This window comes from Centruroides vittatus, unplaced genomic scaffold, assembly GCF_030686945.1.
Source record: "Centruroides vittatus isolate TY-2023 unplaced genomic scaffold, ASM3068694v2 scaffold_435, whole genome shotgun sequence".
In the NCBI taxonomy this organism is placed as follows: Eukaryota; Metazoa; Arthropoda; class Arachnida; order Scorpiones; family Buthidae; genus Centruroides; species Centruroides vittatus.
The window spans coordinates 3,712,924-3,733,466 of record NW_027122708.1 but is presented as its reverse complement, the minus strand read 5'-3'; the positions used below and the strand labels follow the sequence as shown (position 1 = coordinate 3,733,466).

The 20,543-nt window shown below is 25.4% G+C and overlaps 1 protein-coding gene across 1 annotated transcript in view; it reads left to right on the top strand.

The window, feature by feature from the left end:
- Window positions 1–20,543, top strand: part of LOC136989052 (propionyl-CoA carboxylase alpha chain, mitochondrial-like) — a 63,603-nt gene that overhangs the window by 36,218 nt on the left and 6,842 nt on the right. The window contains exons 7-17 of the mRNA XM_067287137.1: window positions 2,607–2,643; window positions 3,541–3,619; window positions 5,867–5,969; window positions 9,813–9,907; window positions 10,136–10,218; window positions 11,630–11,697; window positions 15,799–15,868; window positions 15,977–16,125; window positions 16,206–16,274; window positions 17,055–17,130; window positions 17,477–17,587. Coding sequence (XP_067143238.1) covers window positions 2,607–2,643; window positions 3,541–3,619; window positions 5,867–5,969; window positions 9,813–9,907; window positions 10,136–10,218; window positions 11,630–11,697; window positions 15,799–15,868; window positions 15,977–16,125; window positions 16,206–16,274; window positions 17,055–17,130; window positions 17,477–17,587 — 940 coding nt within the window. The remainder of the gene's footprint in view (window positions 1–2,606; window positions 2,644–3,540; window positions 3,620–5,866; window positions 5,970–9,812; window positions 9,908–10,135; window positions 10,219–11,629; window positions 11,698–15,798; window positions 15,869–15,976; window positions 16,126–16,205; window positions 16,275–17,054; window positions 17,131–17,476; window positions 17,588–20,543) is intronic.

The window sequence follows — 20,543 nt, the reverse complement described above, 5'->3', positions numbered from 1 at the left end:
ACGAAAGAATTTGTTATCAATAATATTAGCATTTACCTTGGGATTCCATATGTGAATTTCTGTTTTCTGCAAAAGGGCATTCTGTATTTTCAGAAAACAGAGTTGATTCATAAATAGAATTTTTCTATTTCTGTTTATTATCACAATTTTTTTTAAAACGGGAACTGAGCTTTACAGACATTTAAGCATTATTAAAGGCCTGAGTTATTTAGTTGTTTCCTATTTAGAAACATATCTGCCAGCAGTTTCACTCAACAACTGCTCACTCTCAGTGATGGAAAAGTACTAATTGATTCAAAAAAGTGTTTTTTAAAAATCAAGTCAAACTCTCAAAAATCTCTAGGTACAGTACATGTCTTGTACTTGCTTATGGTGTGATGTTTAGTAGTGCTCTAATACTACAGAATACCACAATTTCATCAGTCAGATGTCCCTATTGTAGACGGAGAACCAATTTCTTTTCTTTTTTTTTCTTTTTAGACAAAAAATAGTTTACCATCTGGATGAGAGGATAATTTATGACTTTTAAAAAGTTTAGTTACTTTTTCTCATATCATTTCCAAATATATTATTATATACATGTGTTATATTAAAATCAGTGACTCTATTTAGAAATAGGTAGAGTCACTATCTCTGCCTTTTTCTAATTAATTAATATAATAGCATAATATCTGATAAAGTACTACCAACCGGTTATTATTTTGGCTATTAATTAGGAGTATTCATGATCTACAACTAAGTATTATAAATATAATTGATTAGTAATAATTATATCACTATCATTGGTTTAATTTAAAGTCCATATATAAACAGACTAACAGAAATTATTGTTATGCTAATTGAAAACTGGTCCAGAATTGATTTTGCATTACAGATTTATCTGTACATTGTTATAAACTAGTTAATAAAAAATTTACCAGCAACATTAAATGGTAAAAATTTTTTGAAAAATGTATAAAGTAAAAAACATTTTTGTTAAACTAAGATTCTTTATAATAATGAATGACACTTTTAGCCCATGACTAATTTAGATAGAGTTAGATAGCCTAGGATTTAACAATTTGGAGGGCTTATCACACCAAGGCCGACAGAAAAAGACCAGATCTTTTACAAAAAAGTTAGTCTTTAATAATCACCTTCAAATTTAGGTAAGGATGCATTTTGGGTACAAGAATCCTTCATCAGCTTACAAACACATAGTACCAACATATAATTATAACACCAATAGTAAACCAAAACAAAGGGATTTTTTGATATATACAGTGCACTGTATTTACAATTTTTAATATAGCCCATATACTAAAAAACTAAAACTATCAAGCATAAAATTTTTTAATATAACCTACTATGTGTTTTAAGCTGATGAGAGGTCTTTGTACCTGAATTGCATTTAATAATTACCTACATTTGAAGGTGATTTTCGGAACTTTTTCGTAAAAAATCTGGTTTTTTTTTCTGTCGGCCCTGGAGTGATAAGCCCTCCAAATTGTTAAATCTTATTTATTAGGCTATCTAACTCTAAATTAAGATTTTTCAGTTAACTCTGTGTTCTTTATGTTCTAAGTTGTTTCTACTATTTGCCATTTTGATAACTTTTCGTTAAAGTTTTACATTACATTGTTATATTGATGAAAATAATGCAAAATTGCTTTCATCAACAATATAAAAATTCCATTAAAAATATTGCTGATCACAATAACTATATTTTCAGAAGAATGTGTAAATAACCAAAATATTTTAAAATTTATAAAAATACTTAATAAAATTGTCATATTGTTTCAAGAATTAAGCCAGGAACACAAAATTAAACAAAAACAGGCAAATACAGAAATGGAAAATATGTTTTCAGTTCTGTGTTGGTCTTTGCTTTAACAAAGAAATGCAGATAAGAATACAGAATTTTGGAAACATTTTTTCCATTTGTAAATATAACTATTGAACAACCTATCAATATTTAATTTATTTGTTTCTTTGAATGCAATCATAATAAAATTGATTATTTTTAAAATTATTTAAAGGTCTAATAAGCAATTTAACATATGCCATGAATTATGATTATATGATCAGCAATATTAGCATAATGTTGAACTGAAGAATCAATAAAATTGATTTTAAAAACTTTAGGACACTAAATATAAATATAAGTTCATAAAAATAAAAGAAACAATTAAAAAGATTCTTCTCACTTTGTGCTTACACACCTCAATATGCAAAAGCTTGTTAAAAAAAGTTTTTCTCTAATGACACAATAAAAAATATTATTGATAAAAAAACAGATAATAGAGTGAAACATGTTAAAATTATTAAATTTTTATAGAAATTTCAAATAGGATTAAATCTTGAATTAGACTTAAACATCTTAGAGTTTCATATTTGCTTGTTGTAAGAGATTGTGCCATTTTTCAAATTAGAATGTTATGTATTATTAAAATGATTCTCATCACAAAAGACTTATTGAGTTAATATTGACAAGAAAATTTTCTGCCACTATCTAGTCAATAATAAAAGTGGAGAAGAGTGCTTTATTCATTTAAAAATTATAACAAAATAAAATTAATTTAATGTACAATGTTAAGGTTTTATTTAACAAATTAAATATATTTCAGAATCCAGAACATTGTGTTGAAATAGCAAATAAAATTGGTGAGATTATTTTTATATTAATATTTATTAAAAATTTAGTTTTATATTATAATAACCCAATAACAATTTAGTACAGTTTCTTTTTATGTTTACATATAGAATATAATAATTACAAGTTCTATTCTAACAAAGTTATTGAGCCATATTTGTAATAGAAAATTAAACTGATTAAATTGAATAAAGGAATTATTAATAAAAGTTTGAAAAAAATCATTCAGAAATCCAGTTACTGAACAATTTCAGACATAATGAATCACGTTTAAAGTCAATCTAACAAATCAATCTAGCTAATACTATAAAATTGGAATACAGTTTCTAATTTGAAATACTTTTATTTATAATACAGTAAAAACAAATAAAAATATAAAATTATTAATGAACATTTTTATATATATATATATATATACTTTACATTAACCTCTCAAATATTAAAAAAAATGTTAATTTTTAGAATAAAATTATTATGCTTAATCAAAATCATGTCTTAATTATATTAGAGAAATTAAAAAATGATTAATGAGAAAAAATTTAGTTACTAATAATTGTATAAGGGAAAGTACTCTACACTTTTCATTATAATAGGAAATAAGTCAATAAAATTCAAGTTGCATAATGACTTTAGCAATTTCAATGATTTAAAAATAAGATCATCAGCAGAAGCATTTCATCTCAAATGTATCAATAAAATAATGAATAAATAACTAACAAAATTTAAATTGTTATAAATGAAATTATTCAAATAGTGATAGATTTCATTATTTATGAGATCAATTCTACAGTTAAAATTTTTGAAATGTTTCACTTTTTATATTAAAATTGCTTTTAAACTTAATAACTGTTTGTGCTTACTGTTTGTGCTTACAACATTAAAATTATTTAATGTTGTATTATCTTCAGGTTATCCAGTTATGATAAAAGCTTCTGCTGGTGGTGGAGGAAAAGGAATGAGAATTGCTTGGAATGATTCAGAAGCAATGTATGTATTATTTGGTTTAGTATTTTTTTTTTATATAGACAATATATTAATAACAGTAAAACATGCTATACTTTTTAGTTTATATGTCACTATATAAAATATATATTATATCATTCCAAATAACTTTAATACTATACTGCAATATGAATTATTGAAACAGATTATTTTAAACATTTTGTTGATGTATAAATAGTGGAAATCAACAGAAAATGTTATTCTTTGAGTTTAGTTGTTAAATATGCATTGATTTAGTTTAACGGTATAGTGCAAGTGTGAGTGAACCTCGTCACAATAGGAGAATACCTATCAGAAATACATGTGAACTGCATCTTTTTTTGGAATGTCTGTTGGGGAGAGCCACATCATCTATTTATAGTATATATAATACAGTTATCACTGTCCTACAGTAATAACCCTGTTACTTTACTTTACTAGTACTTGTACTTTATGACTGACTGACTAGGTAAACAATCATTTAACTCTCAATGATAATTAGCTTTTAATCCTCAATACAATTATTTAATGTTTCAAAGTGTATAAATACCTGGCTATCATAGTACGGGCTTATCACATTTAAAACTGACATAGATTAATAAACACAGATATTAGGCATGCAAATTTATTTTAAAGTACATTACATTAACATTATCTTTGTATGCATTTTGGATTTCTAGGTCCCTCTTTGGCCAAAATTTAAAACAAATCAAAACAAACATGCCAGAATGACAGTGAATATGATAAAATATCTAATATAAATGTAAATATATTATATGTTACAGATTTAAAGGTTAATTTTTTCCTTTTGATTTTTAGAAATAAAGAGAAAAAAGTGTTATTGGTTAAAAGTAGTTTAAAAATGGTATAAAAAAAGTAGTGAAAAAAATATGGTAAATTAGCAAAATATGTAATAACATTGAATATATAGTTAAGTAAGTAGAGTATTTATTTACTTTTCTTGACTTTGTATAAAAGAGGTTAACCTATTTCAGTTATCAATGTGATAAGCTCATACTATGATAACCAGATATTTATATACTTTAAGGTTAAATATTGAATAACCATTTAACTTTTTGACTTTATGAATGTACACTAAGCTTTCAGTTGCCTGTTTGAGGTTAAATTACAAGTTACACTTACAATATCTGTGCATATTATACTACGTAATAGTCAGAAACGTATAAAAAATGTTACATATGTGTAAGAAGTATGTACCACATTTATAAAAAGAAATTGTATAGTATGTGGGAACCACAATAAGGGTCTAGAAGAGTCACATGCAGCTCACAACCCACAGTGTGGCCACATGGGTATAGTGCATAAATGTCCAGATCTGCGGGAAAAAATGCCAAATTCTTTTGCCTGCACTTTGAATACACTTCACTTTACTTTTGTTAGGAGAGGTTCACTTTTAAAACACCAGACTTTTGATTGCATTTTGTTTCTGGAAGACAATGGTATACTAATGTTTTATCACCTGTTACAATGGCAAAACTGTTGGCTTCAGCTCCATCTCCAAATTTTTACAGCTCATGATACCATTTCATATGCTGTTCTTTATAATCTGGTGTGAAAATGAGTGATCCAAAATGAATATTCATATAATCCAAGGTGATTGTAAAGAATACTCCTGACATTTTCCAATAAAATCTGCAGATGTTCCTGATTATTTTTATCTGTACACTGAGCTCTTTTAATTCACACGTTACATAGTCCCATAGTCACATATGTTACATAGTCATGAAAAAGAGTCATTCAAAATCCTATAGATGAAATTAAATGCCCATTTTAATACATCTTTTCTTATATCTTGAATGTTTAGTTCTGATAGATTATCTTTTAATTGATGTAATTAAGTTATATAAAGTACTGTACTACTATTTAATATTTTGGAGTATCTGTTTTTTTAAGTAAAAATAAATATTCTTGAAAATGTTAAACAGTTTGTTGCTATATTTAACTCTTTAGTAATAACTTAAGCATGTTAAAAGATAAACTATGATTTAAAAAAAAAAAAAAAATGATATTGTCGTGGAATAATTGTACATAGTAATTAAGATAAATTTGTAGTGTTATTAAAAAAAATTGTTTTTAAACCTTTTCTATAAATTTTTATGTAAATAAAACAATTTTGAGATTATTGTTGCAGTAGTGATGGTGGTGATGTTCAAAAAATATAATTAATAAAAATAGTTTTAATAATACATGGGTAATAAGTAGTTATTAAAATACTTATTTATGTAATTTTAGTGAAGGATATAGATTCTCTTCTCAGGAAGCTGCATCCAGTTTTGGTGATGATAGACTTTTAGTTGAAAAATATGTTGATAATCCAAGACATATTGAAATACAGGTAAAATGAAAAATTATTTTTTAGTCAAAAATTATTATATGGATGAAACTTGAGTTATAAAATGATATTGAAGCAAAATTCAAGCTGTCATTACATTAATAAATCTGTTTGTGTTCAAGCTAAATTAAATGACAGAATTAATTGATCTTCCACTGATTAAGAAATGACTAAGCATTAGGGTACTTCTTTTGAAGATAAGTTTATCATTAATAGCAGATATGTCAATAGAATTTGAAATCATGTAGTCAAAAAGATCTATTTTAGAAATATACTATATAGTACTTTAAAATAATGTAAAAATAAGAAAAAAATTATTATACAGTTTTATTAAAACACTTTTGAAGAGTACTTATACTCATAAAATGTTATAAATGAAAGTTTTTTACTATAACAATTTTTTTATTAGAAGTATATCATAGTTAATTATTAGAAAAAATTATTTCATGTATAATTTCGAAAGTTGTGAAGTGTGTGTGTGTGTATATATATAGATTTATTACTCAGCATTCTTGGCAAAGGTTGTTATAAGAAAATTAGAAAAAATTATTCAAAAATTTGTCTGCTGTTATGTATCCCATTTTATCTCTAAGCTAAACATTCTTCTATCTATTTCTTTTGTTACATGTTTTTTATGATATTTGTCATAATTAATCATTATAAATATAGTATTAATGATTAACTACAGACGTTAATTAATATCATAAATAATAATTTATTGCAGTAAAATATTATAGTTATTTCTTTCTAAATATCTTACTGCAAAAAAATCTGGCTAGGTTGTAAAAAATTCATTATATGTATGTTCTTTGGAACTTAACATAAAGTTGTTATTGAGAACACTCCTTTAGATGGAAAAAGTAGATTTATTTTCTATGATTTACAATGGATATGCATTTTGGGCTCTATGCCTCTCTTCAGTCCTTATTTTATTATATAATTCATTATATTCTTCTTTTAAAAATAAGTAACACTTTTGAATTATAATAAATTTCTAGATACAAGAATATAGCTGAATCTATATATTATATAAATTAAATTTCTAAAATCCTCTTTTATTAACACCATTGATAAAACTTTTAAAAAGATTATAGACATAAACAAAAATGTTTTTAAATTTCATTATTTAGTTATGGTATTGTGTGTAATATTTATATTTTAATGTTTATATTTATTTATTACCTTAAAATTTCCATATCTAATTTCTGTATGGATTATCATACATACATAATAAAAGTTCTATTGTCACATTTATTTCAAAACTGGAATGTTATATCTTTCAATTTCATTTAAATTTCTAAATTATATTTTTTTATATAATCTTCTAATTTATATGTAATTTACACTAATTTTTATTCTCTTCTAACTTATTTAAAATGCTATTCTTCCTTATTCTTTTAATCCTATACATAAAATAAAAACCTGTTTTATGAAAAAATTACATGTGATGTCTTTAATGTTTTAATATATTTAAATAAAGTTGATTTTAATTCAAAAATAGGTGTATAAAGATTATATATTTTCATAAGCCTGATATAAGTAATATTCAACATAAGATTTTATTTTTTCATTACAAAATTTCTCATCTTATAGGTTATTTGCTGATCATAATTTTGTAAATTTTGAGTCTTGATAATAAAGGTTCCTTTTATTCATGCAATCCACATCAATGTTTAAATGTTTGCTACTCAATATATAAAACAACTTTATTAACTATTGATATTACCAATAGAATAAATTATTAGCTTAAAAAGGAGAGAAAAAATACAAATAATTATTTTATTTAGGCTTATTTTAACTGATTTAATCTTTGTTATGTATATAGCACTAACACATTTTTTTTAATTAAAAAAAATGAAAATTATAATACAGGAATAAAGGGGGAACCATTTACAGAGCTGCAAAGGGATCTAATAGACTTAACTTTTTACAAGGAATCTAATGGTGCAATTTAAAATTACCAAAATGGCACTTCTGCTTAGTTATTAATTACAATGTATTTATATACAATCAGTGAGACTGCCCTGTTTTCATTTTAATGTAGTTATAAACCTTGCTGTTAATAACCTCGGGGACATTAGGGACCAAGAATCTGGTAACTTCTTCTGAAAAATAGGAATCAAAATTGTGATTTGATGTTTCTGCGATTATTGTGTTCACCCTAAAAATGGAAAAATTAATATGTTCCTTGTTGTCAAATCAAGCTGTAGTTCAACTTGGTTTTCATTTTGTTTTAATTTTATTTAAGAAATTTCTTTCAATGATACTCAAGTCAGAAACTTTTACTATCATTTTGAATATACTTTCTCTTTGATGAATCTTGTCCTGGGTACAAATTAGTGTGCTATGTAAATATTAATAGTAACAAAGAACCAGACTTATTTTCTAAATGAGGGGTCTTTTTTTCTAACATAGAACTTTTTGAGAATAAAATTTGCAAACAACAAAAAGTGATCGTAAAATCGAACTTTTAAGATAGTTACGTGTTCAGTTTTTTAAAAATATTTTTAAAACTCATTAGTGTCTGAAGTTGCAAATTCTATCTTTCAAATTATTTCTAGATTTTATATTTATTTTTTAAATATACAATTGGCAATTTAACAAAAATACAAAAGTTTTTAGACAACTCTTATCTGATGATATTAATCAATGGGAAACCTTTTTTAACCTGGACAATGCAAGGTATGTCTGCTAGTTAATCTACATAATAATATTGATGACTAGTATTTTGGATATTGTAAATTGCAAGTAATTTGCCAAAACTGTGAATAATATCTAAAACATAAATAATAATAAAGATGGTTTCTGATAAGACCAAGATGTTGATAATTACATAGAAAAAAAATTATCATTTGATGAAACAGAACAGCTCTGACAGGAGTTAGATAAGTAGCAAACAATTAATAATATAGATTTGATGGAAATATGTCTATTATTGCTATTTTAAACTCTGACTATTTGTTATTTTAATTATTAAAGATTTGATAATGTTGCTGATTAAATATTGTAATATACATGCAGGAAAAAATAAATAATAATAATAATGAAGAGATTATACATTTTATAGGTATTTTGCTTCTAATTGACTATAATATAGTTCCCAAAGAAAAAATTTATTGAGAAACTGGAAATAACTATCAAAATGATGTTGTAGCATCAAACATTAATCAAAAATTAAGTGTTAATTGATCAATTTTTAAACAAATAATGGAATGAATTTATTTTTGGAATTGTAACTATCTTATTTCCTACTATAGTTTAAATATAGTAGGAAGTAAGATAGAATGGTTTATAGTTTCTTGAAGTTTTTATATCCATGCACCCCTTTCTTAAATTTTCTTAAGTACTAAGTACTCCTTGTCAAAAAATTATTTTTGTAAACTACTCAAATGCAGCACTTATCACAATTTGAGTAGGAGAATATAAAAAATGTATAATTTATTGGGGAATATACACATTTAAGATAATTCATTACTACAGTATTTTTTCTTAATAATAATTCTATATGTCAGTGGTACATAGCCAAAAATGGCCACATACCCTGAAGACCTTTTGCATATCTTCAGGGGTACACACACCATACTTTGAGAAACACTGCTTTAAATAATGTAACTCGTAAAAGCAAATTTAACAAACATGGTGATGAATAAAACAAAATTTTTGGAAATTACTTTTATTAAGTATGTGTAAAAGGAAAAATTATCATCTTAAATGTATTTCTAGATATTCTCTTTCTTTAATGATAGTTCTTCATACTTTATTATTTTATAAATGATTTATTAGAATAAGCTTATATCACTGTTTTGTCAAATATAAATTTTATGTAGTTAATTTAATGAAAATTAGGTTCTTTGTGATAAACATGGCAATGCTATCCATTTGAATGAAAGAGAATGCTCAATCCAAAGACGAAATCAAAAAGTTATTGAAGAAGCTCCAAGGTAAGAATAATTGAATATTTATATGCAATTTTAAATATTACTATTAATGATCTTTCTAAAATTTATAAATAAAATAATGATTATTTTCTTAAATTATAAATACATCATCAATTCACACATCTAAATTTAGATCTGGTGCTGTATTTGTGTTTCACTTTTTCATGTTTAATGAAATATTGAAATAAACCTAATTTCATGAATAAATGAATAATTATACTATTATTTTAGCACATTTGTAGATCCTGACCTAAGGCATGCTATGGGAGAACAGGCAAAATCATTGGCTCTTGCTGTAGGTTATGATTCAGCTGGTAAGTAAAATTTAATCACACTTTAATAACATATTACAATTTAAAACTAATATAACTTATAGAAGAGTCAAAAATAAATTGAGCTTTTAATGTTGCTTAGCAATGACTAGAATTGTAAGCATATGTTCATTTAAACATTTTCTTAGATATGTTAGTACTTATTCATTGTGTGGTAGATGCCTGTAATTGGATGATTAGAGCACAAACATCAAAGTATTAGAGTATATAGGTGTGTACTGTCAGAATTCTGTATCATGTGCAGTGAATCAACATTAAATTCTGCATCAAACCTGGTAAAAATGCTCTTGAAATATTTAACCTGCCTGCAGTAATGACACCATGACACACACAAATGTAAAAATGACAGAAGTATTTTAAAGAAGACTGTGAACTAATAGAGGGCAATCCCCATCTAGTTAGGCTATCTTCAGCAAGAAACAAAGAAATGATTTTGTAAGTTTGTGAAGTGATTAAAACAAACTATAGACAATCAATAGATGATCTGGTTGATATTTTGGAAATTTTAAATGGCTCTGTCTTTGCTATTCTTCATAATGACTTCAAAATGCATTGCATCTCTTCTCACATTCTCACATCATTCCACGTTCATATCATAAAGTTAACAGATGAACAACATAAATAATGTGCACTCATCAGTAGAAAACTGATTGATTCTATTAGTAAAGACCCAGATATCCTAAACAGAATGATTACTGGCAAAGAAATCTGATTTTTTTCAAGTGATCCAAATTAGTCTCTTCACCAAGGCAGAAAAAATTTTATCTTAACATATCTGTGGGGAAGGCAATGCTTATGGCTTGTTTTGATAGCTTGTTTGGTAATGCCTGGTGTGTTATGAATTTGCTCCTGATAACAGACCATTAACAAGGAGTCCTACAATGACATTCTCAGTTACCTTTGTAATGCAGCATGATGAAAACAGCCTCATTTCTGACAAACAAGAAGCTAGATTCTTTATTGCAACAGTGTACTTTCCTAGCTTGTGAATAGCTAGCAAAATACTGGATACTTGTACTTTCACAGCCTTCTTACTTAATGGACCTCAATCCTGCAGACTCATGTCTTCACCAAAATGGATACTCTACTGAAGAATCACACATTCAAGTTAGAAAAAAAAAATGAAAAGTCTATGAAATTACACAAAATTGATTAGAATCTAATAAGGTAGAAATCTAAACTTTTAATATTTTACAATTTATTTATTTTTGAAGATAAATATTCAATTATTTTTTGAAGAATAATTCAGTATTTTTAATTTATTTGAACTTTTAAAATGTATTTATAAACGGTCAAGCACTTCTTTAATGTCTTCATTTGTTTGATGTTCATTTGTTCATTGCTCTTTAATGCAATTCTTTATCATTAATATATTTGAATTTTTTCTTATTAGGTACAGTGGAATTCCTTGTTGATTCACAAAAAAATTTCTATTTTTTGGAAATGAATACAAGATTACAAGTAAGTAAATCATTTTTTAAATGAAATTATATTAAATATTTAATCATTAACCAAAGCACTTTATTTTCTTTAAATTATATTAAAATTTTATTTAAAACTGTTAAAAAATATATATACAGGAACATCTAATCATAGGTATAGGCTTGCATGTAAATTCATAAAAGTTTTCTCAATTTGCCATTATTTTTTTAGCAAGTTTTTAATTCAGTTTGATAGCATGAGGTAAAGCTTAATGATTGAAAGTAACATGAAATAAATATGTGAAAATAGTGGATTAACATTGCATAATACAGGAAATCCTTGTTAATTTGAACTTGGATAGTTTGAAATCTCATTAGTTCGTAACCATACTTTTGTCTCAGCAATATAGTGATTTACACATTAAGGAATTTGATTAGTTTGAAATACAACTACAGTAGAGCATCGATTATCTGACTTAATTGGGGACTGGAGTTGGTCGGATAACTGAAAAGTCGGATAACCGAAAAGTATGAAAAAATACATTATTAGTATAGTGTATTAGGCCTGGTTTAAATACTAGCCTCCCTTTCATGGTCGAGCCAGTGCTGCCAGCTAAAACATGCAAAAATTTAACAAAAATAATATTAAAGCAGCCACGACATAACCAAATATTGTAGCGCCAATCACTAGCGGACATTTGAATTTGCCGACTAGAACGCGGTCGGTTAATCGGGGGTCGGATAATCGATGCTCTACTGTACTTCAAAATTTGAAGTGAAAATTCTATCTGCACTGTGATATGCTTGCTTGTTTGTTTAGATTGAAGTGCTTCCATATTATAAGATAACAATAGACCAAGAACAATTCTAATCTCATCAATATGGCTTTGCTTTTACATTAATACATTTTCGGAAGTCATTTTACCCATGGACTACTTTCTTCTCTTATCTCATAAAATACGGCTGGTTTCTGGGATTGCAAGATTGGGCTACAAGCTACAGATTGAGATATTTGTAGGACTCTAGGCTACTTCATTTGGACGATTTACTATCTTTTGGGTCACTTTAAAAATAATTTTAAGGCTACATTTCAAGGAATTCCGCTTTATTTTTTATAAAACTATCTGGCAATTTGTGAGGTTCTCACTAGATGTGCTGTTTACCTGCAGTTTATTTATATTATTATTAATAATTATTAATTAGTGAAAATAGCATTCTGTACATGTAGCCATATTTTTTTTCCTTATAAATTACATTGGTTACAAGGCATTTGGCATATTGTACAAGGAATACTGTATGCAAATCTCAGATAATTTGAAACTTGATAATTTGAAGTCGCAATTATTTCATCCCTTGAATTTCAAATTAACAAGGATTTTCTGTATTATCAAATTTTAAAAATTATTTAAGAACTAAAATTTTTAAAATTGAGAAATAAAATTTTTGGTTTTTTAGAAATTATTTTCATAAAACAATTATTTTTAATTGTAAAACTTTCTAATTCCATTTACATACTATCCAAAATTCTTTAATATCTTTTATTTTTTGGTTGAACATTATTTAATTTTTATATTCAACACAGATTTATAAAAAATTTCATGTTAATAGTTACAAAATGCATTTTAGGTTTATATAATTCCATCAATTGTGAACCTACAACAATATATGTATAATATTATATATTAAACAGAGGACTTTCAAATATTCCAAACATTTAAAATACAAGATAAAAATGATTGGCAAAAGTTTAAAAAAGTAATTCTTTCACTATAAAAAATTAGCAATAATATATTATCCAATGTTAAATATAAAATAGATTTTCTTGGAGCATTTATTTTAGGAACTGAATTCAATAGTAAAATTATTTTGATTCTTTTAGTGGCAATAAAATTCTTCAGAACATTTCAAGAACTTTTTCTTTTTCACAATTTTTCATAAGTTGTAATTGTTACATTTTTAAATAAAAAAAGGTAGGTAATTTAAGTTGTTTAGACAATGAAATTTTTAGTTCTTTTATAATTTGGTACACACTTTTGTTAATTTAAAGACTTTTTTTTATAAAGAAAGAAAACTATCAGAAAATATACAACTAAATTTATTAACTGAAACATGCATTTTTGAAAGCAATTTCAATATGAAGAATTTGTTTCCAATATGAAGGTGTTTTCCAATATTTTTTATGGGAAAAATTCTTCCATTCCTGATCCATCCAAATAACCCTAATCAAGTTTCTTGATTGACATTAAAAGTTGCAGCGAAACCTATTTATCTATTAATACATGATTTTAGCATGATATTAACTATTACAAATTTTTAATTGTCTTACTGACAAACACTTTATGATGATATTAAAAGATATGTTTGTAATCAAGTAAATGTAATACGTTTATACAGTATCTCTTATTAGGAATAACATATAAACTGGATTTTCTTTAATATGCAGATGGAATGAAAATATAATGATACTGTACATTTTATATTAAAATATTACTGAATAAAAACAGAACAACAACAAAAATAAACAAGATGAACAATTAAAAATAAGCTTGTAAGATTGCACTGAAATTTTTTAATAAATATCACTAAACTGTTTAACCACAGTAGAACATATACAATTCCACTTAAACATACAAAACAGTTGCTAAGAATGGGATCACTTCCTACTTCCCACTTTTATTACACTTTTTTCACTGCAGTTTTTTTTTTCCAAATTTTTCACAAAAATATGCTTCAAAAATAATTGTAATACTCAGATTATTTGATTCAGAGATTGCAATAAGTACTAAAGAGCATTTTCATTGTAGCAGGAATTGAATATTGGGATATAACTATAACTACATTATTTTAAAAACTTGTTTTTATTATATATTAAAATAGAAATAATAAATATTATTCACCTGTTTTTTCAAAGTTAACTGTAGAATATGGAAAAAAACCAATAGGAGAAATTCTCACAGACTTTCCTTATTTTCATATTAAATTGAATCTTATTCAATACAATTAGAAAATTTTGTTACAGGGGAAATAATAGAAATGCTTAGTTTTAGTATTTGAAATAATATTTAACAATAAATTGTTAAAATTTTCAACAAATTTTCTTGCTTAAATATTTTATTCCTTGTTTGAATTTTTGTTTATAATTTGATCTGAAGATGCTTTCAATAATTTTAATAAAAAGTATCATCAATATATCTGAATTCATGGTCTATATAGATCAAAAATTAATCTTGTAACTAAAATAAAATATTTTACAAATTCAAATTGTTTGAAATAAAATGGTCCATTTTAGTTTTTATGAATTTCATATTTTTAATAAAAATATTTAGTTGATGTCTGTGAAATTGCCAATTGCAGGTAATGTAGAGGATAGAATCAAAGCTGTTAAAGCTAGTATTTTTAATGGCAACAAGAGGAAAAGAATTATTCTTCAGTCTTTAAGAAGAAATCAGAGATAATTGTTAGAGTATATAAGCAGAATAGTTTTCCTTAATGTCTTTTTTGTAAGTAGTAAACTCAGTCTTTTCTTCATTACATAGTAACATATGCTGAAAAGTGGATACTATATGGTAACAGACAAGTCTTCAACATTGTTGAAAGCATGAGAATCTTCATGTACAGCTTCAAAACAAGCTCTTTGTTCCATAAATGTTGTGCTTATTGTATGGTGGTTATAATAGGGAATTATATGCTGTTTAAGAATTAAAGAACTAGTTTAAAAAGGATTGAGGAACTGATGAAACAATAACAGCAAAAAAGTACTATACCAAATTGCAAATAATTCATGAAAAATTAAAGTTAATGCAGTCAATATTAGTGAATTGCAAGAATGGGTGCCATTTGCATGATAATGCTAGATCTCATGTTACATAATTGTCTATAAAAACTGCATAGACTGCGATATCAAGCCCTGTCCACTATACTCATTAGACATTTCTCCAATAGGCTTTCATTTATTCAGGAATTTGGATATTATAAATATTAAAAGTAAAAATATTTTCACTTGAACTTTCTATTTAAAGCAGTAATTCATATATACCAACACAGTATTATTATTTGTAAAATATTATTACAATAAAGAATTATGAATTTGAAATCTGTGTGTAATATAAAATTTAATATATTTAAATGTTTTTGGTTTTAGGTAGAACATCCCATTACAGAATGCATAACTGGAATTGATATTGTACATCAAATGATTCGAGTGGCAAAAGGTAAATATTTTCAACATTTGACTTTTTTACGTATATATAAAGTTATAACCTATATAAGAAGATAATGATGTTTTTGATTTTCTTAATTTATTAAGTATAATTACATAGGTCACAAATTGAATCTTAAACAAGAAGATATACCTATTCAAGGATGGTCTATTGAATCTCGTGTATATGCGGAAGACCCTTACAAACATTTTGGTCTTCCTTCTATTGGTCGATTATATAAATACATAGAACCAATTGGAATTCCAAAAGTATATATATTTTTTCTTATTTTAATTTTTAAGTGTGTTATTCACTTATAACTTACATAATAATAATTTTATGTTTTAAGGTAAGATGTGATAGTGGTATTCAGGAAGGTAGTGAAATTAGTATATATTATGATCCTATGATTTGCAAAGTAAGTATTAATTTAATTTTATTTCCAAATTCTAATTAATAATAATTCTGATTGTTAACAATTATAATAGTAATAATAATATTTTATTTGTTCTGGTTAAGAAAACTGGGTTGTCTTGAACTACAAAAATCAAGACAAGATGTATGCATTAGGTATTAGATAATTGATAGAATAAAATTAGATCACTATAAAACCACAATTTTCTCATTTCTTCTACAAAACAGCTTTGTATTTATGTATATATTTTTTTAATATTTTACTTTTATTTTCTCATAAGTTCATTATTGCATTACTACAATGTGTATGTGTCTACAAATGAGCCAAACTTTAAATTTGAAATCTGCTCAAATGAAATCACTTTATTGAAAATTTCAAATTAAAAAAAAATACATGTGTATATATATATTAAAAATATTAAATGCAATAACTGATAAATTTTATATAAAAATCAAATAAAATTAAAAGAAAACTAATTAATTGAAAAATATAAGATGTAAAATTTTATAATTTCATATAAAATATACATGCCTGTTTATGTAAATGTAAGAAAATATGAAATTTTTTTCATATTTGAGACATAAGAAAAACTAAATTTTTACTAGGATAAATCTGTTGTTCTAAAAGAATTTTATTATGAAGTTATTTATTATTCTTCATCCTCAAAATAATTAATTTTTATTAGAAATTTTAATAACAAAAAGTAATATTAAAAAGATTAATTTTACATTATTGATGATTTTATAAAAATAAGATGATTAATGTGTTGTTTTATTTTTACAGTTAGTTACATATGGAGACACTCGAAGAGAAGCAATTGATACTATGGTTAATGCTTTGGATTCCTACGTAATAAGAGGTAAAAATAAATTTAACTATTAAATAATAAGAAGGATTAATTAGGATTATAAACATATTTATGTATGTTAAATTTAACATTAATGTAAATTTATATATTTTACTTTGTTGTTTAATGTATTCATTTTTTTTATCAAAAAATTTCTTTTGTAGATGTTATTAATCTACAAAAATAACACTGAAAAATGCCTGAAAACTTATATATTTTAAATTTGACTCTATTAGGATAAATTATAATATTAATTTAATTACAAATTATATTGGCTGCAATTAACTTCATTTTAATATATTTATATTTCAAAAGAACACACTTAATTTCATTACAATAAAAAAGAATGCATTTATAGGTGTTTCACATAATATACCTTTATTACGAGATATAATGACAGAAAAAGCATTTGTAAAAGGAAATGTCACTACGGGTTATCTTAATAAAGTATATCCTGAAGGATTTAAAGGTAAAAACACAATTTTTTATAATTTTCTCTTTTTAATTAGTTTGTATGAATTATTAATCATTAAAATTTTTATTTTATATAAATATTTTTATCAATATTACGTCTTTATTAATACTTTTAAATTAACAATCTTTTGTCAAATTTTAAAATATTTAAATCTTTTAATATAGGTATCCTTTGATTAACACGGTTAACTAATCCCTTGATCCTACTACATATGTCAAAATTACATTAATCAAAATATGGTATCTATGTTAAGTAAAGACAGCTGGTAAAGCTGCATAAATTAAAACTTCTGCTGTATATATAAAGGGATTGCTGCAATTAATTTCATGCATTAATCAAATCCAGTGTTAAGTAAAGCCACATTAAGCAAGAGTTATCTTTATGTATATATATTTGATTTTATTATTTTTATTATTTTATGTTTTTGCATTACATTAACTACTATATTTAACAATCTTAAAAATATGAGATAACAGCAAACTATATTTAATCAATTAATTGATTAAATTTACTGGCTATAAATAGTCCAAAAACATTCAACAGTGTTGGTTTAATTTGGTTTAAAATTTCATGCTACATATAGGGGAAACTGGGACAGAACAGACTACATTGACAGTGCATGTATGCACTGTCAAGGTCACTGCAAGTTGGTAACCACATGCTAAAATAGAATTTGTCTCTTTTACCAGCAAAATATTGTAATTTTATTGATTCTTATGCTCACAATAAGTTGAACAAGTTAATGTTAAAGTGTTCTAGGCACTGCTATTTCTTTAATATTGCACTTTGAATTGTAGATTCACATACTTATATTGTAATTCTTCAGTTTCTAACATAGATTAACAATATTTAAATTTAATCTCTGCTTTAACTGGAACTGTAGTTTTCATCTACATTTGAAAGTCCTTACTACAAAAATTAATTTACTTATTGACAATGTTATCTATTTATGTTCAGCATTAAAAATTATGGATCTAAAATTACAGACGAAAATATTTAATGTGTTAATAATTCCTTCAATTTTCTACGCTAGCCTGATATGGGTACTTGATTCACTTTACGACTTGGAAAAATTCACATTACTTACTTACATAAACTGTTTAAAATCAAAAGATCAGTCCCAGGTTATGCAATAAGAGCTGAAACGAACAGATATCAATTGTTTCCTTTTTTTAAGAGACTAATCAGGTTTTATTACAGGTTAAAAAATACCAACAGCAACAATGTAAAATTTTTACATCAAATCATGCTAACTCAAATCAACAACTCAAATTCTAATAAAAGCATATGGCAATATAAGTTTAATAAACTACTTCAAACATTTGGAATTTCAAGTGCAATATTTGATAATTCAGAGACCAATTGGAAATACTGTTATACACTAATGATTGAATCAGCCTTGTCACAGTCCATAATAAAGGCCCAAAATTCAATAATAAATTCAGTTTATCATCCTTGGTACTTAAATACTCTAAATATACCTACAAACTTGAACATTATAGCCGCTAATACAAATATTAATATTAAACAATTATTACTTCAAATCAGAGTCAACAGATACTCATTATTTGTCAACAACACTTATATAGAATTCACTAACGAATATAGCTATTGGTGTAAATCCAGTGACTTTTCCTTGCTCCATTTGTTAAAGGATTGTGAAGGATTAGTAAAATATTGCCAAGAATATGAAATTACTGAATCAATTCATACGAACCAAAATTTAAACTATAGAGGTAACCTAGCAATAAACCAAATGTATAAAATAAATAACTTTTTTATTCAAATTACTAACGAGCTAAAATGATATGGGACTAATTGAAAATTATTGTTAATTATGTACCTTATTAATCAAATATATTATGTAAAGATAAAAATTTATTTTCATATTATCATAAAATTTATATAATTCTACTATTGTATTTAAAGAAATGTACAAAAGAATAATGGTAAAATACTACATGTAAACTTAAATGTAGTTATAAAATTGTAACAAGGTTCGTCTTAGAACAAATAAAGTTTGTTAATTAATTAATTAAAAATTTAATCTTTGCATCCGGGCAGGATCTGTTCAAGGGTGGATTGTTCACCAGAACTACCTCAGATGTGTGCTGGAGTGGACAGTGTCAATGAAAATTCTATTCTCATTTGTGAATTTTTCTGTTTATGTAAAAAACTTTAATTTATTTTTTTATTATGTGTTAAATATTATTCAAGCAAGTGTTCTATATGGAATACAAATGATCTATTATTATATTGTGGGAATCCGGGGTTAAGAGAACATTGTCTCTCACCTATGTTCGGCTTTGGATCTGGAAGACCTGCCCACTCTGTCACTGGATGGGATTGTAAAATTGTTGTTTTGTCAACAGGAAGTTCTAGTGATCTTCCTTTAGATTTTTCCTGACACCAGCCTAATTAGCACATTAGGCATGTGATATAATATTTTTAAATTTTTGTCTAAGGGGAGGATCGTGGACTCCCGATAAGACTTCAGTATATATTTGGGATCAAGAATGAGACCTATTTAACAAATTAAAAACAAGATTTAATGAAAATAATAGGAATAAAAATACAAATACATGACTAAACACAGATAGTTTCTAGAGTCCGTATCTAAGTGCAAGAGAGAGAGAGAGAGAGAGAGTTTACATCAATAAAAACATACTACCTCTGTTGACAAATGTTGATCTTTCGTTGGACTGTTGCCCAATCGGTCTTTGATTAATATACTTCTTATGGAGAGGTTAATTGGCAATTCTTGGCTAACGGAGATTCGATTATAATTCCTAATGAGATAGAGATCTAGGGGGTTTTGGAGACTGATGATGAGGAGCCAGAGCAGGACTATGCTCTTCCTATAGCTTCCATACTTCTATAAGGCAGTTCCTTCTATTGCCATCTGCCTTGAGATCACAATTTCTCTCCTTTTTATTCTAAATTCTCTCTC